The sequence below is a fragment of the Mirounga angustirostris genome, unplaced genomic scaffold (genome assembly GCF_029215605.1).
Source record: "Mirounga angustirostris isolate CCGP_5_RB_7025 unplaced genomic scaffold, mMirAng1.0.hap1 SCAF_1, whole genome shotgun sequence".
In the NCBI taxonomy this organism is placed as follows: domain Eukaryota; kingdom Metazoa; phylum Chordata; class Mammalia; order Carnivora; family Phocidae; genus Mirounga; species Mirounga angustirostris.
In genome coordinates this window covers 64,210,615-64,235,082 of record NW_026991709.1, presented here as the reverse complement: position 1 = coordinate 64,235,082, position 24,468 = coordinate 64,210,615, and the positions used below count along the sequence as shown (strand labels likewise).

Below are 24,468 nucleotides of genomic sequence, written 5' to 3'. Positions count from 1 at the left end.
TGAGTCTCTAAGTGTCTTGGTTCTTAACTCTCTTTTGTGTAAGCACACCGTCAGGGGCTGTGGTGGCATTGCGATGAGCAGTGAAGTGCCTCAGCTCAGCCTAGGACAAAGGACAACCTCATCAAGTTCCCTTCCTTCCTTCCTTTTTTTTTTTTAAGATTTTATTTATTTATTTGACAGAGAGAGACACAGCAAGAAAGGGAACAGAAGCAGGGGAAGTGGGAGAGGGAGAAGCAGGCTTCCCGCTGAGCAGGGAGCCCGATGCAGGGCTCGATCCCAGGACCCTGGGATCATGACCTGAGCCGAAGGCAGACGCCCAATAACTGAGCCACCCAGGCGCCCCTTTCCTTTCTTTACTGCTAGGGAGTTGTAATTGTGAGGTTTTCATCCTTTCCACACATTCCAAGGACAGCCTCATTACTGAAAATACATTAGTTAAATGATTGAAAACCAGAAGTACCTCAGCATATTGTTATTTATGCACCGTGAGCTCATCTCTTAATTGAGGAATTCCACAATTTGTCTTTTAAATAGAAAATGCCCCATTAGCTGTAGCTAGAACCCAAGGTGTCCTGACTGTGAATCCAATACCGGGAGGAATAAGAGGATTAGCTAGGAGGCTGATGGATATGAAGAGGGCCTAGGCCCAGGCAGAGTGGCACTGGGAATGAACAGAAAGGGTCAGTTTGAAAGACTGATGAATGGATAAAGAAGATATGGCATACACACACACACACACACACACACAGGAATGTTACTCAGCCATGAAAAAATAATGAAATGTTGCCATTTGTAACAAAGTGGATGGAGCTAGAGTATATTATGTTGAGTGAAATAAGTCAGTCAGAGAAAGGCAAATACCATATTATTTCACTCATATGTAGATTTTAAGAAACAAAACAGATGAACATATGGAAAGGGGAAGAAAAAGGAGAGAGGGAAGCAAACCATAAGAGACTCTTACCAATGGAGAACAAACTGAGGGTTGATGCAGGGAGGTGGGAAGGGGATGGGCTAGATGGGTGATGGGGATTAAGGAGGACGCTTGTGATGAGCACTGGGTATTCTATATAAGTGATGAACCACTAAATTCTAATCCTGAAACCAATATTGCAGTGTATGTTAATGAACTATAGTTTAAAAATTTAAAAAGAGGGGGCCTGGGTGGCTCAGTTGGTTAAGCGACTGCCTTCGGCTCAGGTCATGATCCCAGAGTCCCGGGATCGAGTCCCGCATCGGGCTCCCTGCTCGGCGGGGAGTCTGCTTCTGCCTCTGACCCTCCCCCACTCATGTACTCTCTCTCTCTCTCTCATTCTCGCTCTCTCAAAATAAATAAATAAATCTTTTAAAAAAAAATTTAAAAAGTAAGATATTTCAGGGGTGCCTGGGTAGCTTAGTCAGTTAAGCATCTGCCTTTAGCTCAGGTCATGATCCCAGAGTCCTGGGATCAAGCCCCACATCGGGCTCCCCGCTCAGCGGGGAGCCTACTTCTCCCTCTCCCTCTGCAGTTCCCTCTGCTTGTGCTTGCTCTCTCTGTCAAATAAATTTTAAAACTCTTAAAAAAAAAAAGGCATTTCAGTGGGATTCTGTGATAGTCTAGAATTTCTCTAAAGAGAAAAAGGAAGGGGCGCCTGGGTGGCTCAGTCGTTAAGCGTCTGCCTTCGGCTCAGGTCATGGTCCCAGGGTCCTGGGATCGAGCCCCCCATCGGGCTCCCTGCTCCGCAGGAAGCCTGCTTCTCCCTCTCCCACTCCCACTGCTTGTGTTCCCTCTCTCGCTGTATCTCTCTCTGTCAAATAAATAAAATCTTTAAAGAGAAAAAGGAAGAGAAGAATCACAGATGTTTTGAGGAATTCTTCAAATCTGAGTTCCATGCTTAACTTTACACACAAGGAGGGCATTATACATTTTTATGTTGTTAGAGAGAAAATTATAGAGCTATTATTCCCAAAAGAAACAGAAACCCAACTTTCTATCTCTATAGGTAGAAGGTTGCTTTTAAACCCATACATTTGGGGAAATGCTTTACAGATAAAAAGTATTTACATTACTCCACCAGCACAGGTGCAACTGTCTGGGTAATCTAGAACTTACTTTTCAATCTCCTGCTCTCTGAAGGCCCACTCCTTCCTCTCCATCGCATTCATCATCCTCCTCCTCTTCTCAAACTGGGAGGTGTCACTCAGACAGGGAAGAGTGGCTTCCCAAGCACGCTTCTCCCGGGCACGTTCTATCATCTCAACCTCAGCTTGTCCTGCTGGGAGCCCTCGACCTGGATGATGAAGCAAAGCACTTTAGAAACATATGGACAAACTCATGTACCTTTCAGTATTTAGTTTATTCCCTTTCAGTTCCTGTCGTCTTGAACTTCAAGGATTATGACAAGACGAAATGATATTAGCAAACATCCTCCTGATGTACCTCACAGCTTGTTATCTGTGCCCTGTACTATCTCTTGTTAGTTATTCAGCCAGAAGACATTTTAGTTGCACATAAGATGCTAGACAGTATTTGAAGAATATCACGTGACTACTGAATAATCATACCTTGGAATGTCCTATATTAGACAAATCAATATTTTGAAATACAAGGAAATATCAAAGTAACTTACAGAAGGTCACAGCTGGTAAGTGGTAGAAATCAGGATTTGAACATTGCAATCTGACACTTGTGGTCTTATTACTACTCTATACTCCCTCTCTATTAGAGAAATGAAACAAAAATGAACTATATAGACAAGCCCACAGCTAACATCATACTCAACAGTGAGGTTGAAAGCTTTTCCTCTAAGATCAGGAACAAAACAAGAGCCTACTCTTATCACTCCTATTCAACATAGTACTAGAAGTCCTACCCAGAGCAATCAGGCAAAGAAGAAATAAAAGTCAACCAATTGAAAAGGAAGAGGTAAAATGGTTTCTGTTTGCAGATAACATGATCTTATATATAGAAAACTATAAAGACTATCAAAAATGGTTGGAACTAACAAATAAATTCAATAAAGTTGCAGGATATAAAATCAACATACAAAAATCAGTTGCGTTTTTATATATTAACAATGAACTACCTAAAAAACAAAGAAAATAATCCCATTTATAATTGAATCAAAAATAATAAAATAGGGGGGCACCTGGATGGCTCAGTCAGTTAAGCATCTGCCTTTGGCTCAGGTCATGATCCCAGGGTTCTGGGATTGAGCCCCTCCTTGGGCTCCTTACTCAGTGGAGAGTCTGCTTCTCCCTCTCCTTCTACCCTTCCCCACCCGGCTCGTACTCTCTCTCTCTCTCTCAAATAAATTAAAAAATCTTAAAATAATAATAGGAATAAATTTAACCAAGGAGGTAAAAGATCTATACACTAAAAACTATAAAATACTGATGAAAGAAATTGAAGATGACAAAAGTAAATGGAAAAATATCCCATGTTCATGGATTGGAAGAATTAATTTGTTAAAATATACATACTACACAAGGTCATCCACAGATTCAACACAATCTCTAGTAAGATCCCAATGACATTTTTTACAGAAATAGAAAAAACAATTGTAAAATTCATATGGCACCATAAAAAAAAAAAACAAACCCAAAGAGCCAAAGCAACTTGAGAAAGAAGAACAAAGCTGAAGGCATCATACTTCCTGGTTTCAAACTATATTACAAAGCTACAGTCATCAAAACAAAATAGTATTGACATAAAAACAAAAGCATAGACCAATGAAACAGATTCAAGAGCCCAGAAATAAACCCAGATATCATCAACTAATATTTGACAAGGGAGCCAAGAAAACTCAGTGGGAAACATACTTTCTTCAATAAGTGGGGCTGGGAAAATTGGATATTGGCATGTAGAAGAGTGAAACTGAATCCCTAACTTACACCAATCATAAATATTAACATGAAATGGATTAAATATTTAAATGTAAAACTCCTAGAAGAAAACATAGGGGAAAATCTTCTTGATACTGGTTTTGGCAATGATTTTTTGTATATGGCACCAAAAGCACAAACAACAAAGCAAAAATAAATCAAATGGGACATCAAACTAAAAAGCTTCTGCACAGCAAAAGAAATGAGCAACAAAATGAAATGGCAACCTATGGAGTGGAAGAAAATATTTTCAAACCATACATCTGATAAGGGGTTAATATCCTAAATATATTAGGAACTCCTACAAATCAATAGCAAAAACCAAAATAATGCAATTAAAAAATGGACAAAGGACCTGAATAGACATTTTTCCAAAGAAGATATACAAATGGCCAGCAGGTACATGGAAGGTACCCAACATCACTAATTATCAGAGAACTACAAAAGAAAAACACAATGAGATATTACTTCACACCTGTTAGGATACGTGTTTTCAAAAAGACAAGAGATAACAAATGCTGACAAAGATATAGAAAAAAGGAAACTCTAGTACACTGTTCACAGGAATGTAATTGCTACAGCCACTATGAAAAATAGTATGGAGGTTCCTCAAAAAATTAAAAATAGAGGTACCATATGATTCAGCAATTCCACTTCTGGGAATATATCTGAAGGATATGAAATTACTATCTCAAAGAGATATCTGTACCCCCCATGTTCACTGCAGCATTATTTACAGTAGCTAAGACATGGAAACAACTTAAGTGTTCATCAACACATGGATGTATAAAAAAAATGATATAAATGTATATAATTCCTATATAACATATTAAATATAATTGACATATATTGACTATAATATGTGATAAATTTTATTTTATATGCAATATAAAATATATAAAATTCAGCCATACAAAAAGGAAATCCTGCCATTTGTGACAACATGAATGAAACTTGAGGGCATTATGCTAAGTAAAATAAGTCAGACAAAAAGACAAATACTGTATGATCTCACGTATGTCTGGAATCTAAAAAAACTGAATTCATAGAAACAGAGAGTAGACTGATGGTTGCCAAGGGCAAGGGGTGGGAAAAATGGGTGAAAGTGGTCAAAGGGTACAAATTTTCAGTTATATGATGAATAAGTTCTGGATATTTAATATACAGCATAATGACTATAGTTAACAATACTGTATTGTGTACTAGAAAGTTGACAAGAGAGTAGATCTTAAATGTTCTCACCACACATACCAAAAAAATGGTACTATGTGAGGTGATGGGTCTGTTAATTAATATTATTGTGGTAATCATTTTGCAAAATATATGTATATAAAATAATCACATGGTATACCTTAAACTTACATAGTATGTCTATTATATCTCAATAAAGCTGGGAAAAAATGAACTATACATAAGTAAAAATATAACATTGTCTTTGATTTTTACATACATGAGATTTTACTATAAGTATTCTGCAACTTGCTTTTTTACTCAAGTTTGTTTTGGGGACACTAGTCACACTGATACGCAGAGATCTAAATTCATTCTTCCATTGTAGGACTCTAACACAATTTAAGCTATCTTCTAAAAATTGATGTTTTAGATTGCTTCAATTTTTTGATTACACATAGTAATGCTGCAATAAACATCCTTGTACTGGTCTCATGCCATATGCGAATTTCTCTAGCATCCTTAGAAGGATCTAAAGTCTAGCAGCTAGCTCATAAAATATAATCACTTTAAATTTTTCTGGATATTGCCAAACTTGCCTCCCAAAGGTATAATTTTGCTCAAGCCTTCTGAGATTCCCCTGATGCTCTCCCATAGCCCATGCTTCCTTACTTCCTCCCACATTGTTTCTGCCTAATCTCAGTTGCTTTTTGTAGTCCTAACAAATACTTAGTAGTAGTTCACAGATTTTTTTTTTTTTTTTAGTTTCACTGAAAGTGTAATTTGTGGGAGTTGTTTTGTGCTTGTTGCTTTTGTGTGATTTCTGGGACGAGAAGGGGAAAGATACTGATTTACATAGACACGGTTATACTGGGAATAGGGATTTGGATTAGAACTGCTTGAAGATATAAAATGTTTAGGGGAGAAATAATATCTATTCAAGCAGGAGTCTTACCATTTATAAACATGGTATGCTTCTCTCTCTCTCTTTTTTTAAAGATTTTATTTATTTGAGAGAGACAGAGAGAATGAGCAGGGAGGAGGGGCAGATGAGAGAGAGAGAAAAGCAGACTCCCCGCTGAGCAAGAAGCCCAATGTAGGGTTCGATCCCAGGAACCTGAGATCATGACCCAAGCCTAAGGCAGACGCTTAACCTACTGAGCCACCCAGGCCTCCCATATGCTTCTCTTTTTATCAAATCTTTGTTCACATGCTTAAGGAACACTATATTTTTCTCCATAATTCTGTGCACATGTTTTTAAGTGACTTTTTTAGGTTATTTGTTGCTTTAAGAATATGGTATTTTCAGGGACACCTGGGTGGCTCAGTCGGTTAAATGTCTACCTTCGGCTCAGGTCATGATCCCAGGGTCCTGGGACCAGGTCCTGCATTGTGCTCCTTGCTCAGCAGGGAGCCTGCTTCTCCCTCTGCCTGCCGTTCCCCCTGCTTGTACTCTCTCTCTCTCTCTGTCTCTCTCTCTCTCTGACAAATGAATAAATAAAATCTTTAAAAAAAGGAATATGATATTTTCAAATATTTCTAATCATATATTGCTCATATAGGAAAGCTACTGATCTTTGCATGTCATTTCCACAATCACCTATCTTGAACTCAGGTTCTTAGTTCTGATAATTTGTAATTTCATTTGATTTTCTAAATGAATAAATTGTCTGCAAATACAGTTTTGCTTCTTATTTCTAATCCTCATACCTCAAATTTTTTCTCTTACTGCACTGAGTCAGCATTTCTCAACCAAAGTGATAACACTGCCATACTGAGCAAACAATTATTTCTTGTATAGGACTGCTGAATGCAGGACAGGATATTTAGTATCCATGCCAGCCTACCTCCCAAACCCCACCCCATGTGCTAAATGCCAGGAGCACTTCCTAGAGCAAGAACTTGTGGGGAGATGGCAGAGTAGGAAGATCCTAGGCTCACCTCATCCCATAGATGCAACTAGATATATCCCTATCAGTGTAAATAACCAGAAAAAAAAACAAAGACTGGCAGAAGAGACTCTCCACACCAATATGTTGAAAAGAGACCACCCTGAGGAGGGCAAAGACATGGTGGGAGCTAAATGGACCTGCAGGACTGTCCACAAAAGGGAAGAATGCAGTGAGTGCAAAGAGGAACAGAACCCATACCAAGCACCCCAGGCACAGGGGACAGGCACCTGAAAAAGGAATCTCCATAACATTTGGCTTTGAAAGGCAGAGGGGTCTGGCTTTGCAATCTCTTAAAATCAATGAGGCTTAGCATCCAGAACTTAAAAAAAATCAGTGGGCTCAGCTCTGGGAAAGTGGAGGCTGAGAGGAAACTGAGCCCCACCCTTAAAGAGACAGCACAACAAACAGCCCCACTGAGATTCAACTTAGAAGGAGAAATTTGAAAAACACCAGGGGTATACAAGAGGGGGATTTATTTTACTATCTCAGAGTTTGTGCTGGAGGGGCAAGGATCTTTGGGAGACTTCTCTAGGAACAAAGGAGCTGGCAGGAGCCATTTCCCACCCCCACCCTCCAGTGTAGATACATGGACACCTGCCAGAACCAGCACAGCAGGAATAACCCCACCAACCTTTCTAACAGCATGCCCTGCCCCACAGTCTTCTGCAGATCTGCCCTCTCCAACCAAGCTGGCCTCAGCAGAGTTGTCCCAGGCAGTTGCAGGTCACCTCCCTACATACTGACAGACCTTACCGATGCTACTCACTCTGATCCCATGTCTCCTGTGGAACCACCCTTGGCAGGAGTCCATCCAAGGCTGGCATTGTGCAAGCAGCCCAAAAAGGGGTCACCACAGCTCCAAGTGATTCCTACCCCAGGGAGAGGGGAAGATAACCACACACACCAGTCCAACCACACACAGCAATGGGCTGGGGGCAGATTTCGGGACTGACTGCTGGTCCCACCCACCAACAAAAGTATCTCAAGGGGACAACACAGGGAGAACACCTTGCTGTTTGGTGCTACTGAAGCTCTGGCAAACCCTTGATCTGACTCAACTCAAGCTCAAGGCAATCCCAGACCGGCAAAATTGCAACACAGGGACCAAACCCTGACCACAACAGGCAGACAGCCTTTGCAGAATGACTAGACTGAAGGCAAACACAACTCAGCCACAACAGTAGGGCACACACAACACACACAGGAAACACCCCTGAAATTCCAGGGTCTGGTGAACAGGGGGCAATCTACTGCAGGGCACTATAGGACCACCTCTTCACACGTCCATGACTTTCAAGAGCCAGAGATGTAGCTGACTTTCATAGCACATAGATAACAGACACAGAGAGTTAGACAAAATGAGGAGACAAAGGAATATGTCCCAAATGAAAGGACAGGACAAAATCACAAGGAAGCTAAATGAAACGGATAAGGAAATGCTTGATAGAGAATTTAAAGTAATGGTCATAAACATACCCACTGGAATGGAGAAAAGAGTGAAGGACTCAGTGAGACACACAACAAAGAGAGAAAACATAAAAAAGAACCAATCAGAGATGAAGAACTCAATAACTGAAGTTAAAAATACACTAGAGGGACAAAAATAGTATACAAGAGGAAGCAGAAGAATACATCAGTGACTTGGAGGACAGAGTAATGGAAAGCAATCAAGCTGAACAGGAGAGAAAAAAAGAATTTAAAAAAATGAAAATAGATTAAGGAAACTCAACCACACCATCAAGTGTAATAACAGTTGCATTATAAGGATTCAAGAAGGAGAAGACAGAGAAAAGGGGGGGGGGGGGGAGGAAATTTTATTTGAGGAAATAATAGCTGAAAACTTCCCAAATGTGGAGAAGGAAACAGAAATCCAGATTTAGGAAGCACAAAGAGCCCCCATCAAAATCAACCCAAGGAGGTCCACACCAAGGCACATGGTAATTAAAAGGGCAAAAAGTAGTGCTAAAGAATTTTTAAATCAGCAAGAGAAAAAAAAATGTAGCTACATACAAGAAATACCCTGTAAGAGAACTAGCTGATTTTTCAGCAGAAACATTTCAGGCCAGAAGAGAGTGGCATGAAATATTCAAAGTGCTGAAATAGAAAAACCTGCAACCAAGAATACTCTATTCAACAAAGCTATCATTCAGAATAGAAGAAGAGAGGGTAGAGAGTTTGCCAGACAGACTTGAAGGAATTCATGACCACTAAGTCAGCCTTACATGAAATGTTAATGGGAACTCTGTGAGTGGAAAGGAAAGGCCATAAGCAGGAGTAAGAAAAGTAGGAAGCATAAAAGCAGTAAAATTAAGTATATCTACAAAAAATCAGTCAAGGGAATCACAAAATAAAAGGATGTAAAGTATGACACCATATACCTAAAATTTGGCAGGGGAGAGGAATAAAAATTTAGTGCTTTTAGAATGGGTTCAAACTTAAGCAACCATCAACCTAATATAGACTGCTATATGCATAAGATGTTACATATAGACCTAAAGGTAACCACAAATCAAAACCAGTATTACATATGCAAAAAATAAAGAGAAGGGAACCTAGGTATATCAATAAAGAAAGCCAGCAAACCTTGAAAGAGGAGAATGAGAAAAGAAAGGAACATAAGAACTACAAAAACAACCATAAAACAAGTAACAAAATGTCAATAAGTACATACCTCTCAATAATTACTTTGAATATAAGTGGACTAGACATTCCAATCAAAAGACATAGGGTGACAGAATGGATAAAAAAGCAAAACCCATCAGGGCGCCTGGGTGGCTCAGTTGGCTAAGCATCCAACTCCTGGTTTCAGCTCAGGTCATGATCTCAGGATTGTGAGATTGAGCCCTTTGTAGGACTCCATGCTCAACACAGATTCTACCTGGGATTCTTTTTCCCTCTACTCCCCCCCCCTCCTCTCTTCTCCCCTGCTCACGCTCTCTCTCTCTGTCAAATAAATAAGTAAATAAAATCTTTTTTAAAAAGGAAAACCCACCTATATACTGCCTACAAAAGACCCATCTCAGATCTAAAGACACATGCATGCAGACTGAAAGTGAAGAGATGCAAAAGCATTTATCATGCAAATGGAAGTGAAAAGAAAGCCAGGGTAGCAACACTTATATCAGACAAAATGGACTTTAAAACAAAGACTGTAACAGGAGACAAAGAAGGACACTGCATAATCATACAGAGAACCATCCAACAAGAAGATGGGAACACCTAAATACATAGAGCAGCTAATAATAAACATAAAGGAAATAATTGATACTAATACAATAATAGTAGGGGACTTTAACACCCCTTACATCAATGGATAGACCATCTAAACAGTAAATGAATAAGGAAACAGTGGCTATGAATTACACATTGGACCACATGGATCTAACATATATATTCAGAACATTCCATCCTAAAACAATGGAATACACATTCTTTTCAAGTGCACATGGAACATTCTCCAGAATAGATCACATATTAGGCCACAAAGCAAGTCTCAACAGGTTCACAAAGATTGAAGTCACACCATGCATCTTTTCTGACCACAACACTATGAAACTAGAAATCAACTACAAGAAAAAAAATCTGAAAAGACACACATACATGGAAGCTAAATAACATGCTACTAAACAATGAATGGGTCAACCAAGAAATCAAAGAGGAAATCGAAAAATACATGGAGACAAATGAAAATGAAAACACAATGGTCTAAAATCTTTGGGATGCAGCAAAAGCTGTTCTAAAGGGAAGTTTATAGCAATACAGGCCTACCTCAAGAAGCAAGAAAAACCTCAAATAAAAAACTTAACCTTACATTTAAGGGAGCTAGAAAAAATAACAACAAGCAAAACCCAAAACTAGCAGAAGGAAGGAAATAATAAAGATTAGAGAAGAAATAAGCAAAATAGAAATTAAAAAAACAATAGAACAGATCAATGAAACCAGGAGCTGGTTCTTTGAAAAGATCAACAAAATTGATAAACCTTTAGCCAGACTCATCAAAAGAAAGAGAGGACTCAAAAGTACAAAATCAGAAATCAAAGATGAGAAATAACAACCAACACCACAGAAATAACAAGGGTTATGAGAATATTATGAAACATTATATGCCAACAAATTGGGCAAGAAGAAGAAGTAGAAACACATAACCTCCCCAAACTTGATCAGGAAGAAATAAAAAATCTGAAAAGACTGATCACCAGCATGGGAGATTGAATCAGCAATCAAAAAACTTCGACAATCGAAAGTCTAGGACCAGACATCTTCAAAGGTGAATTCTACCATTTAAGGAAGAGTTAATTCCTATTCTTCTCAAACTACTCTGAAAAACAGAAGAGGAAAGAAAGCTTTCAAATTCATTCTATGAGGCCACCTATACCCTGATAACCAGACAAAGACACTACAAAAAGAGACAGATTCAGAGGGAACTACAAACCAATATCTCTGATGAACATAAATGCAAAATCCTCAACCAAATATTAGCAAACCAAATCCAACAAATCATTCACCACGATCAAGTGGGATTTTTTCCTGGGCTGCAAGGGTGGTTCAGTATCAATCAACGTGATATATCACTTCAACAACAGAAAATATAAAAACCATATGATCATTTCAATAGATGCAGAAAAAGCATTTGACAAAGTACAACAGCCATCATGATAAAAACCCTCAACAAAGTAGGTTTAGAAGGAACTTATCTCAACATAATAAAGACAAACATAATATGAAAACCCCATTGACATCATACTCAATGGTGAAAAACTGAGAGTTTTTCCCTTAAGATCAGAAATAAAACAAATTCATTCTGAGAGCCCCGAGCTGGTGGACTTGAATGAGTGTTGTCCCACACCGTTTTGTTAAGCAGCTGCTTACCTCTTGCAGGAGATTCTGCTTCTTTCACTTTCCTGCAGTCTCTTGGTGGGGATTTAGGTTCTGGTTCATGGAAAATAGTCATGGCCTGGATTTCAAGGCCCCTGGCACCTCGCACTGAGCTCTCCAGGAATGAAAAAGCATAACGTTTTCCATGGTGATACAATGTCTCCTATTCCTCACAACAAACCTCATGAAAGCCCCAAACTGGGCTGGTCTTCAGTGTCTGCCCTGAGAATAATCATCATGAGGGGACCACAGCAGTTCTTCCTTTAGGTTGCATTTACTTCTTCTGGAAACACATCTCTTAAAAGATGTTTCAATGAGGAGGAGCAAGATGGTGGAGGAATAGAAGACCTGGATTTCGTCTGGTCCCAGGAATTCAGCTAGATAGGGATCAAACCATTCTGAACACCTACGAACTCAATAGGAGATTGAAGAAAAGAATAGCAGCAATTCTCTGAACAGACAAGCGATCACTTTCTGGAAGGTAGGACATGCGGAGAAGTGAATCTGAGGCAATATTCGGGAGGATAGATGGCAGGGAAGGGGGCCTCCGTCCGCCACTTCTGGCAAGTGATAGAGCCCTGGAGCACAAAACTGAAACTTTTAGAAGTCGGCTCCACTGAGGGATGTCGCTCCAGTGGCTAAGCGGGGGGTGGAACCCTCGCTGGGACAGTGTGGTCTCAGGACCCTCGGAGTCACAGAAAGACCAGGGGTGCCCGAGTGCAGCAGAGCTCCCAGGTATCGGAGCAGGGAAGCCAGCTGCAAAGATGGAGCCGAGGAGTGGGCTCTCAGCTCGGGGTTGCCATAAACCGTGATCCACAGCACAGTCAGGCCCCTGCTCTTTCAACAGGGGCCCAACAAGCGGTAGATCTGGGGAGACTCCCCTTCCTCCCCCAAGAGGAGTGGTGCAAGAGCTCACTGCAGGAATCTGCTGGGTTTGGAGACTCCACATGGGGTCAGGTGCCAAAGATAGAAACGCTCAGTCACAGGCTGCATGAGCACGGAGTGCGGCCGGAGACCGGGGAGAGGGGAGTGATTGACTGCTTTTCTCTAGGGGCGACACTGAAGAGTGGGGCCCCGAGTTCTTGGCTCCTCTAGGGCAGAGATTGGGAGGCCACCATTTCACTCTCCTCCTCCAAAGCTGTACAGAAAGTTTGCAGGGAACAAAAGCTCCCCAGAGCAAACCCCAGCAGATTACTTAGCCCGGCCCTCAGCAAGGGCGGGGCAATTCCGCCTCCAGCAAAGACATTTGGGAACCACGGCAACAGGTCCCTCCCCCAGAAGATCAGCAAGAACAGCCAGCCAAGACCAAGTTTACCGATCAATGAGAACAGCAGAACTCCAGTGCTAGGGGAATACTGCACATAGAATTCATGGCTTTTTTATCATGATTCTTTAATCTTTCAAACTCAACTTTTTTTTTAACTGTCTTTTTTTTTTTTTTTGAGTTTTTCTTTTTCCCTTTTTCAACCAACATCTTATCAAACCCTTTTCTAAAAAATATTTTTTTGTTTTTCATTTTTAGAGTCATATTCTATCCCTTCAGAGTAGTTACCCTTATTTTTGGTATATATATATATATATATATATATATATATATATATATATATATATATATATATGTTGTTCTCTCTTTAAAATTTTGGGATACAGTTTCTTCTAACAGACCAAAATATACCCTAAATCTCTAGTGTATGGCTTTGTTCTAGTCTCCTGCCTGATCACATTCTCTCCCCCCCTTTTTTTTAAATCCTCTTCTTTCATTTTTCAAACAACTTCTTAGCAATTCCTTTTATAAAATCTTTTATAATTTTCATCTTTACAGTCATATTCCATCCTTTCCTCACATTTACCCTTATTTTTGTAAATATACAAGCTTTTCTTTCTTTAAAATTTTGGGAGGCACTTTCTTCTAACAAACCAAAATATGCCCAAAATCTACTGTGTGACACTGATCTATGTACCAGCTATTTGATCATATTCTGTTTTTCTTGTTTTTTTTTTTATCTCTTTCTTTTTTTTTTTCTTTCTTTCCCTTTCTTTTCCCCCAGTTTCAGGTCTCTTCTGATTTGTTTAGTGTATATTTTTCTGGGGTCATTGTTACCCTGTTAGCATTTTGTTCTCTCATTCATCTATTCTCTTCTGAACAAAATGACAAGATGGAAAAAATCACCTCAAAAAAAAAACAACAACAACAGTACCGACTGCCAGGGACCTAATCAATACGGACATTAGTAAGATGTTGAAACTAGAGTTCAGAATGATGATTTTAAAGATACTAGCTGGGCTTGAAAAAAGCATGGAAGATATTAGAGAAACCCTTTCTGGAGAAATAAAAGAACTAAAATCTAACCAAGTCGAAATCAAAAAGGCTATTAATGAGGTGCAATAAAAAATGGAGGCTCTAACTGCTAGGATAAACGAGGCAGAAGAGAGAATTCGTGATATAGAAGACCAAATGATGGAAAATAAAGAAGCTGAGAAAAAGAGAGATAAACAACTACTGGATCACGAAGAGAGAATTTGAGAGATAAGTGATACCATAAGATGAAACAGTATTAAAATAATTGGGATCCCAGAAGAAGAAGAAAGAGAGAGGGGGGAAAAGGTATACTGGAGCAAATTATAGGAGAGAACTTCCCTAATTTGGGGAAGGAAACAGGCATCAAAATCCAGGAGGCACAGAGAACCCCCTCAAAATCAATAAAAATAGGTCAACACCCTGACATCTAATAGTAAAACTTAAGAGTCTCAGAGACAAAGAGAAAATCCTGAAAGCAGCTCAGGAGAAGAGATCTGTAACCTACAATGGTAGAAACATTAGATTGGCAATAGATCTATCCACAGAGACCTGGCAGGCCAGAAAGGACTGGCATGATATATTCAGAACACTAAATGAGAAAAATATGCAGCCAAGAATACTATATTGAGCTAGGCTGTCACTGAAAATAGAAGGAGAGATAAAAAGCTTCCAGGACAAACAAAAACTAAAGGAATTTGCAAACACGAAACCAGCCCTACAGGAAATACTGAAAGGGGTCCTCCAAGCAAAGAGAGAGCCTAAAAGTAACATAAACCAGAAAGGAACACAGACAATATACAGTAACAGTCACCTTACAGGCAATACAATGGCACTAAATTCCTATCTTTCAATAGTTACCCTGAATGTAAATGGGCTAAATGCCCCAATCAAAAGACACAGGCTATCAGATTGGATAAAAAAAGAAAGATCCATCAATATGCTGTCTGCAAGAGACTCATTTTAGACCCAAAGACACCCCCAGATTGAAAGTGAGGGGGTGGAAAACCATTTACCACGCTAATGGACACCAAAAGAAAGCTGAGATGGCAATCCTTATATCAGACAAATTAGATTTTAAACTAAAGACTATAATAAGAGATGAGGAAGGAAACTATATCATACTTAAAGGGTCTATCCAACAAGAAGTTCTAACAATTGTAAATATCTATGCCCTAACATGGGAGCAGCCAATTATATAACCCAATTAATATCAAAAGCAAAGAAACACATCGACAACAATACAATAATAGTGGGGGACTTTAACACCTCCCTCACTGAAATGGACAGATCATCTAAGCAAAAGATCAACAAGGAAATAAAGACTTTAAATGAAACACTGGACCTAACGGACTTCACAGATATATTCAAAACATTCCATCCCAAAGCAACAGAATACACATTCTTCTCTAGTGCCCATGGAACATTCTCCAGAATAGATCACTTCCTAGGTTACAAATCAGGTCTCAACCTGGTACCAAAAATTGGAATCATTCCCTGCATATTTTCAGACCACAATGCTTTGAAACTAGAACTCAATCACAAGAGCAAAGTCGGAAAGAACTCAAATACATGGAGGATAAAGAGCATCCTACTAAACAATGAATGGGTCAACCAGGAAATTAAAGAAGAATTTTAAAAATTCATGGAAACCAATGAAAATGAAAACACAACTGTTCAAAATCTTTGGGATGCAGCAAAGGCAGTCCTAAGAGGAAAGTATATAGCAATACAAGCCTTTCTCAAGAAACAAGAAAGGTCTCAAATACACAACCTAACCCTACACCTAAAGAAGCTAGAGAAAAAACAGTAAATAAAGCCTAAACCCAGCAGGAGAAGAGAAATAATAAAGATCAGAGCAGAAATCAAGGAAATAGAAACCAAAAGAACAGTAGAATAGATCAAAGAAAGTAGGAGCTGATTCTTTGAAAGAATTAACAAGATTGAAAACCCCCTGGCCAGACTTATCAAAAAGAAAAGAGAAAGGACCCAAATCAACAAGATCATGAATGAAAGAGGAGAGATCACAACCAACACCAAAGAAATACAAACAATTATAAGAACATATTATGAGCAACTCTATGCCAGCAAACTAGATAATCTGGAAGAAATGGATGCATTGCTAGAGATGTATAAACTACCAAAACTGAAGCAGGAAGAAATAGAAAACCTGAAAAGACCTATAACCACTAAGGAAATTGAAGCAGTCATCAAAAATCTCCCAACAAACAAGAGCCCAGGGCCAGATGGCTTCCCAGGGGAATTCTACCAAACATTTAAAGAAGAATTAATATCTATTCTTCTGAAACTGTTCCAAAAAATAGAAATGGAAGGAAAACTTCCAAACTCCTTTTATGGGGCCACCATTACCTTGATCCCCAAACCAAAGACCCCATCAAAAAGGAGAATTACAAACCAATATCCTTGATGAACATGGATGCAAAAATTCTCACCAAAATACTAGCCAATAGGATCCAACAGTACATTAAAAGGATTATTCACCATGACCAAGTGGGATTTATCCCTGGGCTGCAAGGTTGGTTCAACATCCACAAATCAATCAGAGTGATACATTAATAAAAGAAAGAACAAGAATCATATGATCCTCTCAATAGATGCAGAAAAAGCATTTGACAAAGTACAGCATCCCTTCTTGATCAAAACTCTTCAGAGTATAGGGATAGAGGGTACATACCTCAATATCATAAAAGCCGTCTATGAAAAACCTACAGCGAATATCATTCTCAATGGGGAAAAACTGAGAGCTTTCCCCCTAAGGTCAGGAACATGGCAGGGATGTCCACTATCACCACTGCTATTCAACATAGTATTAGAAGTCCTAGCCACAGCAATCAGACAACAAAAAGAGATAAGAGGCATCCAAATCGGCAAAGAAGGAGTCAAACTCTCACTCTTTGCAGATGATATGATACTTTATGTGGAAAACCCAAAAGACTCCACCCCAAAACTGCTAGAACTCATACAGGAATTCAGTAAAGTGGCAGGATATAAAATCAATGCACAGAAATCAGTGGCATTCCTATACACCAACAACAAGACACAAGAAAGAGAAATTAAGGAGTCGATCCCATTTACAATTGCACCCAAAACCATAAGATATCTAGGAATAAATCTAACCAAAGAAGCAAACTATCTCTACTCAGAAAACTATAAAATACTCATGAAAGAAATTGAGAAAGACATAAAGAAATGGAAAAACGTTCCATGCTCACGGACTGGAAGAACAAATATTGTGAAGATGTCAATGCTACCTAGAGCAATCTACACATTCAATGCAATCCCCATCAAAATGCCATCCACTTTTTTCAAAGAAATGGAACAAATAATCCTAAAATTTGTATGGAACCAGAAAAGACCCCGAAAAGCCAGAGGAATGTTGAAAAAGAAAAACAAAGCTGGCGGCATCACAATTCCAGACTTCAAGCTCTATTACAAAGTTGTAATCATCAAGATGGTATGGTACTGGCACAAAAATAGACACATAGATCAATGGAACAGAATAGAGAGCCCAGAAATGGACCCTCAACTCTATGGTCAACTAATCTTTGACAAAGCAGGAAAGAATGTCCACTGGAAAAAAGACAGTCTCTTCAACAAATGGTGTTGAGAAAATTGGACAGCCACATGCAGAAGAATGAAACTGGACCATTTCCTTACACCACACACAAAAACAGACTCCAAATGGCTGAAAGACCTAAATGTGAGACAGGAGTCCATCAAAATCCTAAAGGAGAACACAGGCAGCAACCTCTTCGACCTCAGCTGCAGCAGCTTCTTCCTAGAAACATCGCCAAAGGCAAGGGAAGCAAGGGCAAAAATGAACTATTGGGACTTCATCAAGATAAAAAGCCTTTGCACAGCAAAAGAAACAGTCAACAAAACCAAAAGACAACTGACAGAATGGGAGAAGTTATTTGCAAATGACATATCAGATAAAGGGCTAGTATCCAAAATCTATAAAGAACTTATTGAACTCAACACCCAAAGAACAAATGATCCAATCAAGAAATGGGCAGAAGACATGAACAGACATTTTTCCAAAGAAGACATCCAAATGGCCAACAGACACATGAAAAAGTGCTCAACATTGCTCGGCATCAGGGAAATCCAAATCAAAACCTCCATGAGATACCCCCTCACATCAGTCAGAATGGCTAAAATTAACAAGTCAGGAAATGACAGATGTTGACAAGGATGCCGAGAAAGGGGAACCCTCCTACACTGTTGGTGGGAATGCAAGCTGGTGCAACCACTCTGGAAAACAGTATGGAGGTTCCTCAAAAAGTTGAAAATAGAGCTATCCATCAATTGCACTACTGGGTATTTACCCCAAAGATACAAATGTAGGGATCTGAAGGGGTACATGCACCCCAATGTTTATAGCAGCAATGTCCACAATAGCCAAACCGTGGAAAGAGCCGAGATGTCTATCGACAGATGAATGGATAAAGAAGATGTGGTATATATATACAATGGAATATTATGCAGCCTTCAAAAGGAATGAAATCTTGCCATTTGCAACGACATGGATGGAGGGTGTTATGCTGAGCGAAATAAGTCAGAGAAAGACATGTATCATATGATCTCACTGATATGAGGAATTCTTAATCTCAGGAAACAAACTGAGGGTTGCTGGAGTGGGGGGTGGGATGGGAGGGATGGGGTGGCTGGGTGGTAGACACTGGGGAGGGTATGTGCTATGGTGAGCGCTGTGAATTGTGCAAGACTGTTGAATCACAGATCTGTACCTATGAAACAAATAATGCAATATACGTTAAGAAAAAAAAAGAAGATAGCAGGAGGGGAAGAAAGAAGGGGAGGAAATCGGAAGAGGAGACGAACCATGAGAGACAACGGACTCTGAAAAACAAACTGAGGGTTCTAGAGGGGAGAGGGGTGGGAGGATGGGTTAGCCTTGTGATGGGTATTAAAGAGGGCACGTTCTGCATGGAGCAATGGGTGTTATGCACAAACAATGAATCATGGAACACTACATCAAAAACTAATGATGTAATGTATGGTGATTAACATAACAATAAAAAATTTTTAAAAATAAAAAGCTTCTGCATAGCAAAGGAAACAATCAACAGAACTAAAAGACAACCTACTGAATGAGAGAAGATATTTGCAAATGACATTTCCGATAAGGGGTTAGTATCCAAAATATATAAAGAACTTTTACAACTCAAGGGCGCCTGGGTGGCTCAGTTGGTTAAGCGACTGCCTTCGGCTCAGGTCATGATCCTGGAGCCCCGGGATCGAGTCCCACATCGGGCTCCCTGCTTGGCAGGGAGTCTGCTTCTCCCTCTGACCCTCCTCCCTCTCATGCTCTCTGTCTCTCATTCTCTCTCTCTCTCAAATAAATAAATAAAATCTTTGAAAAAAAAAAAAAGAACTTTTACAACTAAAGACCAAAAAAAAAAAAAAAATCCAGTTAAAACATGGACAGAAGACATGAACAGTCATTTCTTCAAAAAAGACATACAGATGGCCATTAGATACATGAAAAGATACTCAACATCACTCGTCATCAGGGAAATGCACATCAAAAACACAATCAGATAACATCTCACACCTGTCAGAATGGCTAAAATAAACAAGAAACAAGTGTTGGTGAGGATGTGGAGAAAAAGGAACCTTCATGCACTGTTGGAAGGAATGTAAAATTTTTTCAAAGATTTATATATTTATTTGAGAGAGAGAGTGCATGCGTGAGTGAGGGGAGGGGCAGAGGGAGAGAGAGAATCTCCAACAGACTCCCCACTGATCATGACCCCAACACAGGGCTCAGTCTCATGACCTCAAGATCATGACCTGAGCCAAAAGTCCAATGCTCAACCAACTGAGCCACCCAGGCACCCCAAAACTTTTTTCAAAGATTTTATTTTTAAGTAATCTCTACACCCAACATGGGGCTCAAACTCATGACCCTGAGATCAAGAGTGGAATGCTCTTCCAACTGAGCCAGCCAGGGGCCCCGGGAATGCAAACTTCTGCAACCATTGTGGAAGACAGTATGTAGGTTCCTCAAAAAATGAAAACTAGAATTACCATATAATCCAGTAATTCCATTACTGGGTATTTACCCAAAGAATACAAAAGCACTAATTTCAAAAGATATATGTACCCCTATGTTTATAGCAGCATTATTTATAATAGGCAAATTATGGAAGCAACCCAAGCAACCCAACTGATGAATGGATAAATATAAGTGGTATATATACACAATGGAATATTATTCAGCCATAAAAAAGAATGAAATCTTGTCATTTGCAACAACATGGATAGAGCTAGAGAGCATAATGCTAAGTGAGTAAGTCAGTCAAAGACAAATACCATATGATTTCACTCATGTGGAATTTATTAAACAAAACAAACCAACAAAGGGGAAAAAAAAATAGACTCTTAACTATAGAGAACTGGAGGTTACTGGGAGGAGGGAATGAAGGAAATAGGTGATGAGGATTAAAGAATATACTTATTGTGATGAGTGCTGAGTAGTGTATAGGACTGTTGAACCACTATATTGTACACCTGAAATTAATGTAACACTGTATGTTAATTATAATAAAATTTAAAAATTATTAAAATTTTTCCAAAAAATGTATTGTAAAAGCAGGCAGACAGTACATAAACAAATGAGTGTGGCTGTGTTCCAATAAAACCTCTTTAGAGTCACTGAAATTTTAATTTCATGTAATTTTCACACGCTACAAAACAGCAGGATTTTTTCATCTATTTTACATCGTAAATATCATCCTTAGCATCCAAGCTATATAAAAAAAAGGCAATAGGCCAATTTGGCTTGTGGACCATAGTTTGCCAATCCTGCCCTAGAGTTTTAGTAATTGTTTCTTTTTAAAAAAATTTATCATCTTGGGTGGGAGGATGGGTTAGCCTGGTAATGGGTATTGAGGAGGGCACATTCTGCATGGAGCACTGGGTGTTATGCACAAACAATGAATCATGGAACATGACATCTAAAACTAATGATGTAATGTATGGGGATTAACATAAGAATAAAAAAAAATTTATCATCTTTATGGGGCACCTGGGTGGCTTATTAGGTTAAGCGTCTGCCTTCGGCTCAGGTCATGGGATGGGTCCTGGGATGGAGGCCCGCGTTGGGCTCTCTGCTCAATGGGGAGCCTGCTTGTCCCTCTCTCCCTCCCTTTGCCCCTCCCTCCCTTGCTTTCTCTCTTTCTCAAATGAATAAAGTCTTTTTAAAAAATTATCATCTTTAGGTGTGCCTGGACTCAGTCAGTTAAGCATCTGTCTTTGGTTCAGGTCATGATCCTGGGGTCCTGAGATCAAGCCTGTGTTGGGCTCCCTGCTCACTGGGGAGTCTGCTTCTCCCTCTGACCCTCCCTCCACTTGTGTGGGCTCTCTCTCTCTCTCTCTCAAATAAATACAATCTTTAAAAAGTTATCATCTGGGGCGCCTGGGTGGCTCAGTTGGTTAAGCGACTGCCTTTGGCTCAGGTCATGATCCTGGAGTCCCGGGATCGAGTCCCGCATCGGGCTCCCTGCTTGGCAGGGAGTCTGCTTCTCCCTCTGACCCTCCTCCCTCTCATGCTCTCTGTCTCTCATTCTCTCTCTCTCAAATAAATAAATAAAATCTTAAAAAAAAAAAAAGTTATCATCTTTAGAAACTCAATACCTAACAGTTTTAATGACATGTTTTTCTCTTTTTTTGTGCATCATGTTCTCAAACCCTGCTTCTTCCTTTTGAGATCATTTTTCTTCTTACAGAAATATATCCTTTCATCTTCTTTTATTCAGATTAATAGGTAACATTTAAAGGATGCTTATTTACATGCCAGGCACGGGTCTAAGTACATTACATAAAGGAATTTACTTAATCTGTACAATATCCTATGAGATAGATCCTATGAAATGTCCTATCCTATGAAAAGTCTTTATTTCAGCTTCACTCCTGAATAATAGTTTGGCTGGTAAAATAATTCTAGATTTGCAATTATTTCCCCACAGCACTTTATTATTTTTTTTTTAAGATTTTATTTATTTGTCAGAGAGAGAGCACACGTGCAACAGGGGGAGAAGCAGGCAGAGGGAGAAGCAGGCAGAAGGAGAAGCAGGCTCCCTGCTGAACAAGGAGCTGGATGCGGCACTCGATCCCAGGACCCTGGGATCATGACCTGAGCCAAAGGTAGATGCTGAACCAACTGAGCCACCCACTCATCTCTATCCCGCAGCACTTTAAAAATAATTCTGTAAAATGTCAATTTAGTTTTTGTCTCTTTGTAGGTAATCTGACTTTTCTCTCTAAAGGTTTTTGCAGTTTTTTCTTTTTCCTTTATTGTAGGTGTGAATTTTTTTTTAATCCTGTTTGGTCCTCAATGAAATTTTTCAACCTGTGGACTCATATCTTTCTTTAGTCCTGGGAAATTCTCGGCCATTATCTTTTTTTGCATTGCTTTTCCACCATTCTATTATAGGATCTTATAATCCTATCCCCCATGGTTTTTACCTTTTTTATCTTATTCTACCTTTGAATATTGCATTCTGGAATACTTGTTCATTTAATCTTTCATTTCACTAATTTGTTCTTCAGCTCTGCCTAGTTTACTACTGAGCTCATTTTATTTCAAACTTCATCAATCCAGGGATTGCAACTGGTTCTTTTTCATAGCTCCCCCTCTTGTTTTCATGCTTTATCCTGCTTTATCTCTTTGAGGATATAAAAAGTATTTCCCAAGTCCTTTTCAGATTGCACCATTTGCTCTGTTTGCTCAAGAATTTATTCTCTCTCTCTCTGTTGTTTTTTTTTTTTTTTTTTTACATTTTGTGGATCACTCCTGGTGTCTGTGTTCCTTAGATGCTTTGTGATTCTTGGGTTGAGATCATTTGTTGATTTCTCTCATGAGCATCCTGGGTAGTAACACTCTTTGACCTGGCAAGAGGGATAGCTCCCCAGCCTCATTCTTTAGAGTCCTACCCATCACCATAGGATGAGGAGTTCAACAGACTATGCCCAGCTGGAGCTACTCTACTCTTAGAAACCCTGAATTCCTTGAACAAATGGCCCAAGCCTCCTTCCAAAATCTACATGGACCTCTTCCCAGAAGTCAGACTCCCAAGGGCAGACCATATGCTGCTGTTCGTTCACCGTTTTGGTTTTTTTTTAAGATTTTATTTATTTGACAGAGAGAGAGGGAGAAAGAGCATAAGCAGGGGGAGGGGCAGAGGGAGAGGGAGAAGCAGGCTCCCCACTGAGCAGGTTGCCGGATGCGGGACTGATCCCAGGAGCCTGGGATCATGACCTGAGCTGAAGGCAGACGCTTAACTGACTGAGCCACCCAGGCACCCTGTTTGTTCACCCTTAAACCCAAGGGGTAGCCAAGTGGCAGCTGTTTACAGCGATATGTACATAAAGGTTGGAAAAACAAGGTGAGGTAATCACATGCATACATGACAGGCCCCTCATGATGTGGAACAGAGTCAGAGAAAAAGGCAAGTCACAGGCAGCCTCTTCCCTTATTGCCCCATTCCACCAAAGAAGCCCAAGGAATCTAAGAATTTTCAATTTAAAGTTGTCCTTTCAACTTGTTATAAAGATATATTTGTGAAAAATATAGAATTCTACTTAAAATATTTTACTTAAAAGATATTAACTTGATTTATAACTTTTAAATATCTATACATATAGTGTATAGGCCTCCATTTAAACTCCTACTCAGAGCCTCAAAAATGAGGGGGTAGGCCTGACTCAGTGGTTTTTACTGATATTTCAACCTCTGTGTTGGCAGGCACTGGCCTTCAGTCCTACCTATGGGCAGGAGAAAAGTCCTGCTTCCTCTAGTTTCAGGCAGGCAATTCAGATCTGGCTCCCCACCATTTGCAGTGCCTGCTCATCTTCATAGGCTCCCAGCTATTTCTTTCTTTTAGGAAGACATCTCCAATACTAAACTATGGAAATTTTCTTCCTTTTTTTAAAAGTGTGTGTGTGTGTATGGATACACACACACTAATATACACATAACCAATATATATATTCATATATATATACTAACACATATATATATTTAGATCAGGAGGGAAAAGTTTCAGCATATTTTTAATCTGTCTTCTAGGTCTGAAAGTAGAGCCTCTGCTTTCAAGTATGGATGTCAAGAATGCTTCATCTGAATTCGTAAGGTGAGCCAGGAAACATGAATCAAAACTAGAGCTCAGATATGAACATCTTTATTGTCTATGATATAGACTTGACCACAGCAAACCATCACAACTGGGAAACAAAGGTAATCTCATGTTAATAAAAACCATTACA

At 39.4% G+C, this 24,468-nt stretch overlaps 1 protein-coding gene across 8 annotated transcripts in view; it reads right to left on the bottom strand.

Annotated features, from left to right (window-relative positions):
* Nucleotides 1-24,468, bottom strand: part of CFAP91 (cilia and flagella associated protein 91) — a 144,009-nt gene that overhangs the window by 73,879 nt on the left and 45,662 nt on the right. For all 8 annotated transcript variants that reach the window (XM_064594266.1, XM_045902945.3, XM_045902944.3 and 5 more), the window contains exon 7: nt 2,093-2,270. In XM_064594266.1, the coding sequence (XP_064450336.1) occupies nt 2,093-2,270 (178 nt within the window). The remainder of the gene's footprint in view (nt 1-2,092; nt 2,271-24,468) is intronic.